Genomic DNA, 16,117 nt, shown 5'->3' on the forward strand with positions numbered 1-16,117 from the left:
AACCAAAACATTTATTACCATCTTTATTTGATTTATTTATCCTTTGGGTAAATGTTGGCAGTATATTTAGAAAATTCTTGATTATTTAACGAAAAAAGTATTTTTAAGATAACGATGAGTGTTGTTCATTTTATCAATTAAAGGCAATTTAAGGTTCTTTACTGAGTGTGATCATAAACTGTGATTCATAACAGTACAAGAACAAGTCTGCTATTAAAGGTTGGACTTTGTAAATACAGCTGTTTTACAAACCACGCCTCTCTTGGAGAGATATATAATATTCATAGATATTTTGTTTTGTTTACGTACTGGTTCCCAGATATAATCTCTATGCTTCATCTCATAGAGACATAACTTGGGAGTGTTACCAGTATAAATACACATTGATAGCGGCCAAATTGAATTCTGAGTGAAGGGAGGGGAAGTACAGAATTTTAGTATAAGTATTGTTGTGAGAAAAAGAGTTTTTCAAAAGTTTTCTATTTGAATAAATGTTAGTATAAGGTTGCACTTTTTAAATACAGCTGCTTCACAAACCAGAACTCTTTTGGGGAGATATATAATATTCATAGATATTTTGTTTTGTTTACGTACTGGTTCCCAGATGTGATCTCTATGCTTCATCTCATAGAGACATAACGGGAATGTTACCAGTATAAATACACATGGATAGCGGCCAAATTGAATTCTGAGAAAGACCCAAAGTGAAGGGAGGAGTAGTACAGAATTTTAGTATAAGTTTAAACTCTTAGAAGTTCGAGCCATATAAATGTTGAAAATATGCCGCACAGACACTTCTTGGCCATCGGAAAACACAATTACGACCTTGCTTATCAAGCTTGTTTGACATGTTTGGTCTAACTGACCTGTTGTAACCTAAGTTACTATTAATACCCTGTTGATCTTAACACTGTAATGCACAAAATTCTGTTGAATGATCAGCTTGATTAAATAAAGAGCAAGAATTAACTTTGATGCCCCCACTGACTAAAGACAAAATGTCACAGACTCTCTTGCTCCAGTCTACTTTAACGTTTTTCTCTCTAAGAAGCTTAAGTGTAGCTGCCTTTGCTGGAAATAGCTTGTGATAGATATAGAACTTCTCTCCATAGAACTTGTGAATTTGAATTAATTCCTCTTTTTATGCATCAGCTTTTCACGTTGTTCAGGATATACCACACACATGATGCCCTCGTATTTACCAAAAGCCGAAATAAAATCTTGTATATTTAGGTGCCTATTAAGGATTTAGTCATGTCAGGTTTAGGAATTTTTGTCAGATGTTCGGATTCCTTTGGTTTATTCCTTCGATACAGGGTAAAATATTTTGCCCCATATCACCCACTTTTCTTGTCATTAAAGACTTCAATAGCTCATAAAAGGTCATTACCAAAATTTAAGCAGATTCTAGATTTCTTTTCTTGCAATTTGAGATCAGATTTCACAGTAGAAAGTAAAAGTAAATAAGTAAAACTGTAAAATGAACTTGAAAACTTATTCCTTTTTGAGTAAACGTCCTTTGTATTCAACAACTAAATCTAAACTGAGAAGCTTGCAGCCTGCAAACGTAACTGAGAACCTAATCCCTGATAACTAGGCTAACCAAATTAGGCACGACCTTTGACCTCTAAAATTGGATTGACAGTCCCATCTCATAGAAGAAACCATTCCAACTATATAAACAACACGTATACTCTGCATAAGTTACAATTAGGGCTTGTTTTTACAATAAGTACTCCTCATGTCACTTTTATGACCAGAAAAGAGTGTCTGTACTAGGGAGCAATGTTTAGTTAACAAAGACGGCCTCAACCTTGATTTTTTTTCCCATAACTATATTAAAGTGGACAACCCAAATTTGATGTTCATTTCATCCAATAGACAGTTGAATGACAATGAATTTATTCAGGACATACCTGTAGACTGTTTTTGAATTAGTGAATCAATGGTATTTTTAAATGTGATATATATTTCAGAGACATTCAGTGCCAACAGATCCTAAGTTTACATCACAGATCTCAACAAGTGAAGACTGGTAACAACACTAAACAAGTCTTGTTCACAACAGTGGTTGTATTCCTTGAAAGCCTGTATTCTTATGTATCTAGTGTGGATCCAGATTCTTTTATAGGTATTACTTTATATATTTAACCTAACTGAATACAGTATAAAACAACTGAAAAACCGAAACCAATCAGGATTTATTAATATTTGGATTATGTGCCACAGGAAAAAAAAAAGGTTTACCTTTTCTTTCTCTCCAATACTGTGGATTCATTTATTTTTCATGGGTATCAATTTTCCTGGATAGAGAAAAAAAGACATTTTGTGGGATTCATAAATTCGTGGATCACTGTTTGAAAAATGAAAAATAAATGTTTCAGATACGTAAATTCGTGGATCTCTGTTTGAATAATAAATAAAATGCTTCGCTGGGGCGCAGCTTGATACGACCGCAGAGGTCGAACCCTGAACAGTTGGGGCAAGTATGGAAACAACATTCAAGCTTGATACAGCTCTGAATTTGGATTGTTATTAAATATTTGACACAGCATAGGTTTCTGACACAGAAAGAATGTGGTCTAAGAACTTGAATTTTTTTAATTTACCTATTATGGTCCAATGTCCAAAATCAAAATACATGGTTAGATTCAGCATATCAAAGAACCCCATATATTCAATTTTTTTTAAAATCAAACAAAGTTTAATTTTGGACCCCAACTTGGACAAACTTGAAAACTGGGCCCCTAATCAAAAATCTAAACACATGTTTAGATTCAGCATATCGAAGAACCCCAAGAATTCAATTTTTGCTAAAATCAAACTAAGTTTAATTTTGGACCCTTTGGACCTTAATGTAAACCAATTTAAAAAACGGGACTTAAAATTAAAAATCAAAATACATGGTTAGATTCAGCATATCAAAGAACCCCATATATTCAATTTTTGTTGAAATCAAACAAAGTTTAAATACTGGACCCTATCTTGGACCAACTTGAAAACTGGGCCCATAATCAAAAATCTAAACACATGTTTAGATTCAGCAAATCAAAGAACCTAAATACACGGTTAGATTTGGAATATCAAAGAACCCCAATAATTCAATTTTAGATGAAATCAAACAAAGTTTAATTTTGGACCCTTTTGACCTCAATATGAACCAATTAGATAACGGGGTCCACAAATAAAAAATCTAAATACATGGTTAGATTCAGCATATCAAAGAACCCCATATATTCAATTTTTGTTGAAATCAAACAAAGTTTAATTTTGGACCCCAATTTGGACCAACTTGAAAACTGGGCCAAAAATCAAAAATCTAAATACATGTTTAGATTCAGCATATCAAAGAACCTCATATATTCAATTTTTGCTAAAATCAAACAAAGTTTAATTTTGGACCCTTTGGACATTAATGTAGACCAATTTGAAAACTGGACCCAAAATTAAAAATCTAAATACACTGTTAGATTCGGCATAACAAATAAATAAATGTGATCAAAGATTTTACAAATCTAATGCGCCATACTGTGCAATTAAAGATTACTTCTTGAAATTTTTCAATATTTGAAATTTGAAAAAAAAATAATATTTGAAGAATAATTCTTTTTAATTTCTGAAATCTGAAATGAGAAAAAATTGGCCCCCCACAATTTCTTTTTATCCCCCCCCCCCCTCCCCTTTTTCCCCAAAAAAAATTCTTTCCCTCAAGATATGGTCATAATCTCAATTCTAATTTCCAATGGAGTTGGCAACCATAATTACCCATTTAAATTTACCATAGTGCTAACTTAATCTATTTTATAATAGAATTAATAAAAATATAGTGTCAAATCTTTCATATGGATTTTTTGGTAAAAAAAAAAGATGAAAACATTTGCAGATATTTTTACTGGTCTTCCTTTATAAATATGCATTTCTTTAAACATAATTTAAAAGCAGTGTAAGGGAAGTAACCAAAACGTTGTATTTGGATTACCTCCCTTACACTGTTTTAGATTATCTTTATTGTTCATTAACCATTACTTTATACATAATTTAAAAGCAGTGTAAGGGAGATAATTTCAATGATGTATTTGATTTATCTCCCTTACACTGCTTTAAATTATGTTTTGTACTAAAGTATTTGTCCATTAACCAGGACAACCTTGTTTTTCCCCCTTTTTTGCCCCTAATTCCTAAACGGCTTGAGCCATAACCCCCCAAAGCAAATCTAACCATCCCTTTGTGGTATGGAAACTTGTAGTATAATTTCAGAGAGATCCATACACCGTTCCACATTTATTGTCTGGAAACTAGAAAATGCTCATTTTTGGCCCCTTTTTGGCCCCTAATTCCTTAACTGTTGGTACCATAACCCCCAAAATCAATCCCAACCTTCCTTTTGTGGTATTTAACCTTATGGTCAAATTTCAAAAAGATCCATTCACTTAAACTAAAGTTAGAGTGCGAAAACCAATATGTATTCGGACGACGACGCCGGACGACGACGACGCCGGACGACGACGACGACGACGCCAACGTCATACCAATATACGACCACAAAATTTTTTTGCGGTCGTATAAAAATCTAAATACATGGGAGCCCATTTAAATACATCATAAAGGTATTAAAATAGAAAGTGACATCATAGTCATGACTAAAAATAAACAAAAATCCTTAATCAGCAACATTTAAAGTAATATCTAAAAATAAAATTCCTTTGTAACCATAAAAGCCCATTTAAATACATCATAAAGATATTAAAATAGAAAATGACATCATAGTCATGGCTAAACATAGCAAAATTCCCTTAATCAGCATCATTTAACAGTAATATCTAAAAATGGAAATTACATCATAAAGGTATTAAAATAGATAAAATGCTCCGCAGGGCGCAGCTTGATACGACCACAGAGGTCGAACCCTGAACAGTTGGGGGAAGTATGGACACAACATTCAAGCTTGATACAGCTTTGGATTTGGATTGTGATTAAATATTTGACACAGCATAGGTTTCTAACACAGATTGAATGTGGTCTAAGAACTTAAAAATTTTAAATTGGACATTCACCTATTATGGTCCAATATCCAAAATCTAAATACATGGTTAGATTCAGCATATCAAAGAACCCCAAGAATTCAATTTTTGATGAAATCAAACAAAGTTTAATTTTGGACCCTTTTGACCTCAATGTGGACAAAGTTGATAACGGGGCCCAAAAATCAAAAATCTAAATACATGGTTAGATTCAGCATATCAAAGAACCCCATATATTCAATTTTTGTTGAAATCAAACAAAGTTTAATTTTGGACCCCGATTTGGACCAACTTGAAAACTGGGCCCATAATCAAAAATCTAAATACATGTTTAGATTCAGCATATCAAAGAACCCTAAGAATTCAATTTTTGTTAAAATCAAACTAAGTTTAATTTTGGACCCTTTGGACCTTAATGTAGACCAATTTGAAAACGGAACCAAAATTTAAGAATCTAAATACACAGTTAGATTCGGCATATCAAAGAACCCCAATAATTCAATTTTTGATGAAATCAAACAAAGTTTAATTTTGGACCCTTTGGACCTCAATGTGGACCAATTTAAAAACGGGGCCCAAAATCCAAAAACTAAATACACGGTTAGATTCAGCATATTAAAGAACCCCATGAAATCAAGAATAAAACCCCATTGAAATTGGTCAAGAAATAAGCAATTTATAGGAAGTATCTTCTTTTGCACAATCCTGTGCTATAATAATAATAATAATAATAAATTCTTTATTTAAAGAGGGTAAACTCAGTTAGTTACAATAAACTAATCTTCCCTGAGGCCCTCACATACAAATTACAATACAATCAAAAAACAGATATTTACACATAGTTAATTTACAGTCAATTAGTTCAATGTAATATTACTAACATGATAAGATATAAGGCTGTTCAAGATGTACATGTAGTCAAAAAATCAAATACAAATATAAATAAAAGAATATACAAATACATTGTAGAAAACATAATCTTATCAGGACTGTGTTAAGTACTTCTTGATACTTTGTTTAAAAGTATAAGTGTTTTGAGCTTTACGCATTTTGTTTGGTAGTCCATTCCATAACACTGATCCAGAATAAACAAAAGATTTCTTAAATAGCTCAGCTTTTGGCTTAGGAACTATCAGATTACCTTGAGTGACGCCTCTCAGGGAGTAAGGATTATTATCTGATTTCAGTTTAAACTTTTGAACTAGGTACATTGGTGCTTCCATACGCATACATTTATATAGAAGTAAATATTTGTGGTATTTTATTCTATTGTCAACTGTCATCCACCCAAGTTCTTTAAATAAGGGGGCTGAGGGGGATAAAGGAACTGCATCTAGAATTAATCTTGCTGCCCTTTTTTGGAGTTTTAAAATTCTTGCTATCCCTTCATTTTTACATTCACCCCAAATAATACAGCAGTAGTCAATCAGGGGCAGAATATACCCATTGTAATATGTTTTCCTTGCATTTATATCTAAAAATTTCTTTATTTTAGAAAGGAGGTATATTCTGGATGATATATTAGCACAAACTTGGTCAATTTGATTTCTCCAGTTAAGTGTGCTGTCAATTTTAACACCTAATAATTTTTCACATGAAGAATTTTGTAATACTTTTGAATCTATTATTAAGTTTGGTTGATAAGTCTGAATTGATAGTTTCTGCTTTGTTCCAGTAACCAAACATTTTGTTTTATTTGCATTAATGAACATGTTATTCATTTTGCACCACTCTTCAACCCTGTATAAATCTTCTTGAACATCATCATGTATATTTTCTATGTTTTTCCCTGATTTATGAAGAGTGGTGTCATCAGCATATAGGTCTGTTTCACAATTTTCAATGCATAAGGGAAGGTCGTTTATAAATAGCACAAACAATAGAGGACCAAGTATAGAACCTTGGGGGACACCAAATTTTACATGTTGTTGTTCAGAGTAAACATTACAAATGTTTACCTGCTGTTTTCTGTTATTCAGGTATGACTTGAAAAAACTAACAGTAGCCTCACTAAATCCATAAATTTCAAGCTTTAAACAAAGAATGTCATGATCTACCAAATCAAAAGCTTTTTTAAAATCTAATAAAATTGCTAGGTTTAAATTACCATCATTCATTTCTTGCAACCATTTGTCAATGATATTAATAAGTGCAGTTTGACAAGAATGCTGCGGCCTGAAACCAGATTGTGTAGGGTGTAAAAGTTTAAGTTTAGATAAGTATTTGTACATGTTATTAGAAACATGCCTTTCTATTAATTTTGATAAAGTTGGAAGAACAGATATAGGTCTGTAATTTGTTGCTAAAAGCTTGTCACCATCCTTGAAAACTGGTGTTACCTTAGCATTCTTCAGTAAAGAAGGATATATACCAGTATCTATCATTCTGTTAAATATGTATGTGAGAGGTGATGCAATAACAGGGGCGCTTAATCTTAGGATTTTTGGTCCTATATTATCCATACCAGATGCTTTGTTTATATCAAGTTTTGTTAACTCATTAAATAGCTCATTCATGATCACTGGTGGTATAGAAAATTTATCATGTTTATGTAATTTATTTTTAACAAATTTACCAAGATTACTGAAATCTGCTTTGTTTACAGGTGTATAACTTCCTTGTTCTCTTAATTTTTCAGCACAGGAAGTGAAAAAGTTATTAAAAGTTTCTGCTATTGATTTTTTACTTTTAGTTGTATTGTTATCTTCTGTGGCTAATTCATATGGTGTATTTTTAACTTTTGGGTTCAGACTGTGAAGACATTTCCATAAAGTTTTAGGGTCATTGGAGTCTTTTACCATATTTTTATAATAATTCTTTTTTGAGCTATCTATGATATGTTTAGTTTTATTTCTCCAAAATCTATACTCACTCCATGAACCAAGTGCATTATATTTATCTCTCATATTCCTAGCGTAAATGATTTCACTGTTATACCATTCAGGCTGTCTGTCCCTTTTTACTCTCTTTTTAACAACAGGAGCATGTTTATCTAAAGCTTTGTTCAACATATCATAAAACAATTGTAGACAGTCAGAGGGGTTTTCTTCAAATTCAATTTTATAAAAAGGTGTAGTTTGCAGATCTAATAAAAATTCATCTTGGTTGAAATTTTTGAAATTTCTATAAGTAATTGTACTGTGTGTATTCTTTTTTCCTATATTTGCTTCTTTCCTTGTTAAACAGATAGGGTAATGGCCACTAATTGCATATCTACACACATGTGATTCATGTACCATAATTGGATTATTGACATAAATATGATCAATCAATGTACTAGAATCTTTTGTTACCCTTGTGGCATCTACAATCAGTTGTTGAAAATTGTACGATTCTAAAACGTTCAGCCATTTTTGAGGAGGTTTGTTTGGTGCTTTAAAATTAAAATTAAAATCACCCATAATTGTTATATCTGAATTCATGGTCATTGCCACTCTTATTTCTTTTTCAAAATCATCAACCCAATCTATCAGTGACTTTGGTGGCCTATACACAAAACATAATAAAAAGGATTTTTTGTAATCTGGTTTAATTTCAACCCACATTGTTTCAATACCCCCTATTTCGATGTTGTTTTTTCTTAAAAATTTAATTGTTTCAGAAAAATAAACAATCAGACCACCCCCACCTTGTGATGTTCTGTCCTTTCTTTCAAATACATAACCAGGTACTTGTAATTCATTATCAGTAGTGTGTTTTGTTAAAAATGTTTCACACAATCCTAATACATCAGGTTGGTTATCAGAAAACATAAGGTTATGTTTAATTTCTTCATATTTACTTTCAATCCTATTAACATTATGAGAACAAATCCTTATACCTTTGGATTTACTAAAACCATAAGAATTAAAAATCTTATCATTAGAGTCTATTTGTTTCCCTGTCAATGCATGGTTTTCTAAATTGATTAGATAATATATACAAACAATAATTGCTAAAGTAAATACAGAGACATAGGATAATTTCACATCAATCATTATGTTGACCTGAGGGAGAGGTAACAAAAAATTATCTACATTAGACTCATCATCAAACATTACACAGTTTGTATCATGCTGTTTAATACCAAGTAATGTATCCTTTCCAGATGTCTGAGATTCAGTGTTAAAATTATCAGAACTAATCAACCCATCATTAGAACTATAAAGTTTGACAGTAGACATTTCCTGGGTTGTGTCAAGTGAGAAATGACTCTCATTCTTTTCTTTAATTGTTTTTCTAGTGTTTCTAGTTTTCTTTATCTCAGAAATCTGAAGCCCTTGTGACAAAGAAAATAATTTACACATGCATGGAAATAAATTGCATTCAGAACATAATATTGTCAGTACATCAAATTTGTTTGAAACAGATGTAAAATTGGCATTTTCTTCTTTGCCATTTTTTCAAGCAGTACAAAATTTTAGTTTGTGGCCATACCTATTACACTTGAAGCATTTAATTTTCATATTAAATCTACAGAAGGATGTTTTATGGTTAAGTTCACCACAGTTCTCACAGTCATCATGTGAATTGATTATTCCTATTATGTTATCTATTGTTCTGATGTATCTTGATGTTCCTCTTGGATTGAAATGAATACCATCATGAACATAGAAATGTTTGTTTTGATTGAAGCTGTCACTCATATACAATTAAATATTTCTTGCTATTGCGCAATACTGTACAATTGACAATTTCTTGCTATTGCGCAATATTGTGCTATTGGATATTTCTTGCTATTGCGCAATACTGTGCAATTGAAGATTTCTTGCTATTGCGCAATACTGTGCAATTGAAGATTTCTTGCTATTGTGCAATACTGTGCAATTGAAAATTTCTTGCTATTGCACAATACTTATTATATAATAATTTACACATCCTGTTTGGTGTGTATCTCCTACCATATCATTATTATTTGATTTTAAATATAAATCAGAAATAACCAACTTAAAATGGAAAATTTTAAAAGAAACAAAAAAGAAAAAAAAGGAAAAAAGGAAAAAAAAAATAAATCCCCCCCCAAAATTTTTTGAACCCCCATTATGATTCATCACCCCCAAACTCAATCCCAGCCTTCCCTTTGTGGTATGGTACCTTGCAGTACAATTTCAGAGAGATCCATACACTTGAACACAAGTTATTGTCTGGAAACTAGAAAAAAATGTGTTTTTTGGCCCCTTTTTGGCCCCGAATTCCTAAACGTTTAGGGCAATTACCCCCAAACTCAAACCCAGCTTTCCCTTTGTGATATGGAACCTTGTAGTACAATTTCAGAAAGATCCATACACTTACACACAAGTTATTGTCATGAAACTAGAAAAATGCTTGTTTTTTGCCCCTTTTTTGGCCCCTAATTCCTAAAATTTGGAGGCAATTACCCCCAAAATCAATCCCAGCATTCCTTTAGTGATATGGAACCTTGTGGTACAATGTCAGAGAGATCCATACACTAACACACAAGTTATGTCAGGAAGTTACAAAAATGCTTATTTTTGGCCCCTAATTCCTTTACTGTTATTACCATAACCCCCAAAATCAATCCCAACCTTCCTTTTGTGGTATTGAACCTTGTGGTAAAATTTCATAAAGATCCATTCACTTAAACTAAAGTTAGAGTGCGAAAACCAATGTGTCTTCGGACGACGCCAGACGACGCCGGACGACGACGACGACGCCAACGTCATACCAATATACGACCACAAAAATTTTTTTGCGGTCGTATAAAAATAAAAGATAGAAATTCATTGAAATTGTTTTGAATTGTTAAAATCCTGGCTTGGTCATTCTAGGTTAAAAACTGTGATTGCAAGCGTGGACAAAGGCAACTAATTATTTGTTTGTTTAACAATTTATCATTTCTTGCCCAAAGTTATTCAAAGCATTTGATGTACAACTGATTGACAGTTGTTTTTTATTTACGTCCGTTTACGGGACGTATTATGGTATACCGTTGACCGTCTGTCCGTCCATCCATCCGTCCGTCAGTCGTCAACATGTCGGACATTAACTCAAAAAAGCTTTAACCAATATGCATGAAACTTTGGTGAATTGTTTATATCTATTGACGTGAGCTCCCTTTTGTTTTTTATAAATTTCAGATTTACTGTTTCCGAGTTTTGGGGTTTTATTCATTAAAAAAGGGGGGATTTTCCAGTTTTCCGACAATAACTCAAGAATACTTTCAACAACTTGCAAGAAATTTTGGTGAATTGTTTATATCTATTGACATGAGCTCCCTTTTGGATTTTTATAAATTTTAGATTTAACGTTTCCGAGTTACAGGGTTTTATTCATAAAAAAGGGTGATTTTCCAGTTTTCGGACAATAACTAAAAAATGTTTTCAACAGTTTTCATGAAACTTTGGTGAATTGTTTATATCTGTTGATGTAAGCTCCCTTTAGAATTTTATAAATTTTAGATTTTACATTTCTGAGTTATGGGGTTTTATTCATTAAAAAGGGGGGATTTTCCAGTTTTTTGGACAATAACTCAAAAATGCTTTCAGCAGTTCTCATGAAACTTTGGTGAATTATTTATAGCTATTGATGTAATCTCCCTATTGATTTTCATAAATTTCAAATATGACATTGAGAAGAAATTGAACTTTATTTGTTTATAGTCTGACAACACATTTACTAAGTATTGCGCAACAGCACAGTGTATTGCACAACAGCAAGAAATCTTTAATTGAATATAAATTCAATTCATATAACCAATTTCAAGTTCTTTGACTACATTTATTCAAAAACCTATAATATGTCAAATATTTAATTACAATCTAAATTCAGACCTGTATCAAGCACAGGCACTTGTCTCAGAATGTTTTTCCCCTATATACCTTAATATAACACAAGGTACTTAACGCGCATTTTTATACGACCGCAAAAATTAAAAATTTTTTGGTCGTATATTGGTATGACGTTGGCGTCGTCGTCGTCGTCGTCGTCGTCGTTGTCATCGTCGTCGTCGTCGTCCGGCGTCGTCCGAAGACACATTGGTTTTCGCACTCTAACTTTAGTTTAAGTGAATGGATCTCCATGAAATTTCACCATAAGGTTCAATACCACAAAAGGAAGGTTGGGATTGATTTTGGGGGTTATGGTACCAACAGTTAAGGAATTAGGGGCCAAAAAGGGGCCAAAAATAAGCATTTTTGTAACTTTCAGACAATAACTTGTGTGTAAGTGTATGGATCTCTCTGACATTGTACCACAAGGTTCCATATCACAAAGGGAAGGCTGTAATTGATTTTGGGGGTAATTGCCTCAAAATTTTAGGAATTAGGGGCCAAAAAAGGGGCAAAAAACAAGCATTTTTCTAGTTTCATGACAATAACTTGTGTGTAAGTGTTTGGATATTTCTGAAATTGTACTACAAGGTTCCATATCACAAAGGGAAAGCTGGAATTGAGTTTGGGGGTAATTGCCCGAAACGTTTAGGAATTGGGGGCCAAAAAGGGGCCAAAAATAAGTATTTTTCTAGTTTCCAGACAATAACTTGTGTTCAAGTGTATGGATCTCTCTGAAATTGTACTGCAAGGTACCATACCACAAAGGGAAGGCTGGGATTGAGTTTGGGGGTGATGAATCATAAGGGGGTTCAAAAAATTTGGGGGGGGGGATTTTTTTTTTTTTTTTTTTCTTTTTTTCCTTTTTTTTACTTTTAAAATTTTCCATTTTAAGTTGGTTATTTCTGATTTATATTTAAAAGCAAATAATAATGATATGGTAGGAGATACACACCAAACAGGATGTGTAAATTATTATATAATAAGTATTGTGCAATAGCAAGAAATTTTCAATTGCACAGTATTGCACAATAGCAAGAAATCTTCAATTGCACAGTATTGCGCAATAGCAAGAAATCTTCAATTTAACAGTATTGCGCAATAGCAAGAAATATCCAATAGCACAATATTGCGCAATAGCAAGAACTTGTCAATTGTACAGTATTGCGCAATAGCAAGAAATATTCAATTGCACAGTATTGTGCAAAAGAAGATACTTCGTATAAATTGCTTATTTCTTGATCAATTTCAATGGGGTTTTATTCTTGAATTCTTGGGGTTCTTTAATATGCTGAATCTAACCGTGTATTAAGTTTTTAGATTTTGGGCCCCGTTTTTAAATTGGTCCACATTGAGGTCCAAAGGGTCCAAAATTAAACTTTGTTTGATTTCATCAAAAATTGAATTATTGGGGTTCTTTGATATGCCAAATCTAACCGTGTATTTAGATTTTTAATTTTGGGTCCTGTTTTTTAAATTTGTCTACATTAAGGTCCAAAGGGTCCAAAATTAAACTTAGTTTGATTTTAACAAAAATTGAATTCTTAGGGTTCTTTGATATGCTGAATCTAAACATGTGTTTAGATTTTTGATTATGGGACCAGTTTTCAAGTTGGTCCAAGTTGGGGTCCAAAATTAAACTTTGTTTGATTTCAACAAAAATTGAATATATGGGGTTCTTTGATATGCTGAATCTAAACATGTATTTAGATTTTAGATTTTTGGCCCAGTTTTCAAGTTGGTCCAAATTGGGGTCCAAAATTAAACTTTGTTTGATTTCAACAAAAATTGAATATATGGGGTTCTTTGATATGCTGAATCTTACCAAGTATTTAGATTTTTTATTTGTGGGCCCGCTATCAAATTGGTTCATATTGAGGTCAAAAGGGTCCAAAATTAAACTTTGTTTGATTTCATCAAAAATTGAATTATTGGGGTTCTTTGATATGCCAAATCTAACCGTGTATTTAGATTTTTAATTTTGGGTCCTGTTTTTCAAATTGGTCTACATTAAGGTCCAAAGGGTCCAAAATTAAACTTAGTTTGATTTTAACAAAAATTGAATTTTTGGGGTTCTTTGATATGCTGAATCTAAACATGTGTTTAGATTTTTGATTATGGGACCAGTTTTCAAGTTGGTCCAAGTTGGGGTCCAAAATTAAACTTTGTTTGATTTCAACAAAAATTGAATATATGGGGTTCTTTGATATGCTGAATCTAAACATGTATTTAGATTTTAGATTTTTGGCCCAGTTTTCAAGATGGTCCAAATTGGGGTCCAAAATTAAACTTTGTTTGATTTCAACAAAAATTGAATATATGGGGTTCTTTGATATGCTGAATCTTACCATGTATTTAGACTTTTTATTTGTGGGCCCGCTATCAAATTGGTTCATATTGAGGTCAAAAGGGTCCAAAATTAAACTTTGTTTGATTTCATCAAAAATTGAATTATTGGGGTTCTTTGATATGCCAAATCTAACTGTGTTTTTAGATTTTTAATTTAGGGTCCCGTTTTTTAAATTTGTCTACATTAAGGTCCAAAGGGTCCAAAATTAAACTTAGTTTGATTTTAACAAAAATTGAATTCTTTTGGTACTTTGATATGCTGAATCTAAACATGTGTTTAGATTTTTGATTATGGGACCAGTTTTCAAGTTTGTCCAAGTTGGGGTCCAAAATTAAACTTTGTTTGATTTCAACAAAAATTGAATATATGAGGTTCTTTGATATGCTGATTCTAACCATGTATTTTGATTTTGGACATTGGACCATAATAGGTAAATTAAAAAAATTGAAGTTCTTAGACCACATTCTTTCTGTGTCAGAAACCTATGCTGTGTCAAATATTTAATCACAATCCAAATTCAGAGCTGTATCAAGCTTGAATGTTGTGTCCATACTTGCCCCAACTGTTCAGGGTTCGACCTCTGCGGTCGTATCAAGCTGCGCCCAGCGAAGCATTTTATTTAAACATGTCAGCCGGTCGCGAAATTCCGTAATATGCTGATTTCTTAGTTGTCAACCCCACTAAAACTTGGTATGTCGTAAATCTAAATTGATTTTTCTACACAATGGTGTATGACACGACTACTTTTGTTTTCGGAATCATCCGTAGCATTCCTACCCAAGGAATGTCAATCGTAATTATTTCGTCTACCGACGCCAAATTGGAAACATACGTCTCGCAGTAAAAGGTATCTTCCCACTCTCTTTATATATATCGGTTTCCGATTGGTCAAATTTTATGGGAAGGTCTTAATGTTTCTCGGAGTTATCTAAACTTATTTCATTTCATACGTAAAGTCCAGAGAGAGTCTGAATGACATTGACGTAATGGGAAAATTTATGTCTAAAAAAAGAAACTCGTAACTTATTAGACATACCACAAATAACACTTGTTTGATTTTTTTTCACGGTATCTTATCAATGTTACTTACGGGGTGATAAGTTCTATTCAGACAAAAACTAAATCATTTTTTTAGCTCACCTGGCCCGAATGGGCCAAGTGAGCTTTTCTCATCACTTGGCGTCCGTCGTCCGTCGTCGTCTTCGTCCGTCGTCGTTAGCTTTTTACAAAAATCTTCTCCTCTGAAACCACTTGGCCAAATTTAACCAAACTTGGCCACAATCATCATTAAGGTATCTAGTTTAAAAAATGTGTCCGATGACCCTGCCAACCAACCAAGATGGCCGCCATGGCTAAAAATGGAACAAAGGGGTAAAATGTAGATTTTTGCCTTATATCTCTGAAACCAAAGCATTTAGAGTAAATCTGACATAAAATAAGTAAAACTGATTATCAGGTCAAGAGCTATTTGCCCTGAAATTTTCAGACAAATCTGACAACCTATTGTTGGGTTGCTGCCCCTGAATTGGTAATTTTAAGGAAATTTTGCAGTTTTTTGTTATTATCTTGAATATTATTATAGATAGAGATAAACTGTAAACATCAATAATGTTCAGCAAAGTAAGATCTACAAATAAGTCGTCATGACCAAAATTGTCAGTCAACCCCTTAAGGAGTTATTGCCCTTTATAGTCAATTTTTAACAATTTTTCGTAAATTTTTGTAATCTTCTACAAAAATCTTCTTCTCTGAAACTACTGAGACAAATTTAACCATACTTGGCCATAATCATTATTAGGGTATCTAGTTAAAAAAAATTGTCTGATGACCCCGCCTTCCAACCATCATGGCCTACTTGGTTAAAAATAGAACATGGGGGTAAAATGCAGTTTTTGGTTTATATCTCTGAAACTGAAGCATTTAGAGAAAATCTGACATGTGGCAAAAATGTTCATCAGATTTAGATTTATCTGTCCTGA

At 32.6% G+C, this 16,117-nt stretch overlaps 1 protein-coding gene and 2 long non-coding RNA genes across 5 annotated transcripts in view; 1 reads left to right on the forward strand and 2 right to left on the reverse strand.

The window, feature by feature from the left end:
- LOC127709758 (uncharacterized) overlaps positions 1–6,316 on the reverse strand; it is a 105,410-nt gene extending 99,094 nt beyond the window's left edge. The window contains exon 1 of the long non-coding RNA XR_007985739.1: positions 3,058–6,316. This is a non-coding gene — a long non-coding RNA (uncharacterized LOC127709758). The remainder of the gene's footprint in view (positions 1–3,057) is intronic.
- The window catches only part of LOC127709752 (uncharacterized), a 324,446-nt gene that overhangs the window by 286,076 nt on the left and 22,253 nt on the right, over positions 1–16,117 (reverse strand). The gene's annotated exons all lie outside the window — the stretch shown is intronic.
- LOC127709706 (integrator complex subunit 10-like) overlaps positions 1–16,117 on the forward strand; it is a 318,221-nt gene that overhangs the window by 203,929 nt on the left and 98,175 nt on the right. The window contains exon 8 of the mRNA XM_052215364.1: positions 1,977–2,131. Within this exon, the coding sequence (XP_052071324.1) occupies positions 1,977–2,131 (155 nt within the window). The remainder of the gene's footprint in view (positions 1–1,976; positions 2,132–16,117) is intronic.

This window comes from Mytilus californianus, unplaced genomic scaffold (assembly GCF_021869535.1).
Source record: "Mytilus californianus isolate M0D057914Y unplaced genomic scaffold, xbMytCali1.0.p SCAF_7, whole genome shotgun sequence".
Lineage (NCBI taxonomy): Eukaryota > Metazoa > Mollusca > Bivalvia > Mytilida > Mytilidae > Mytilus > Mytilus californianus.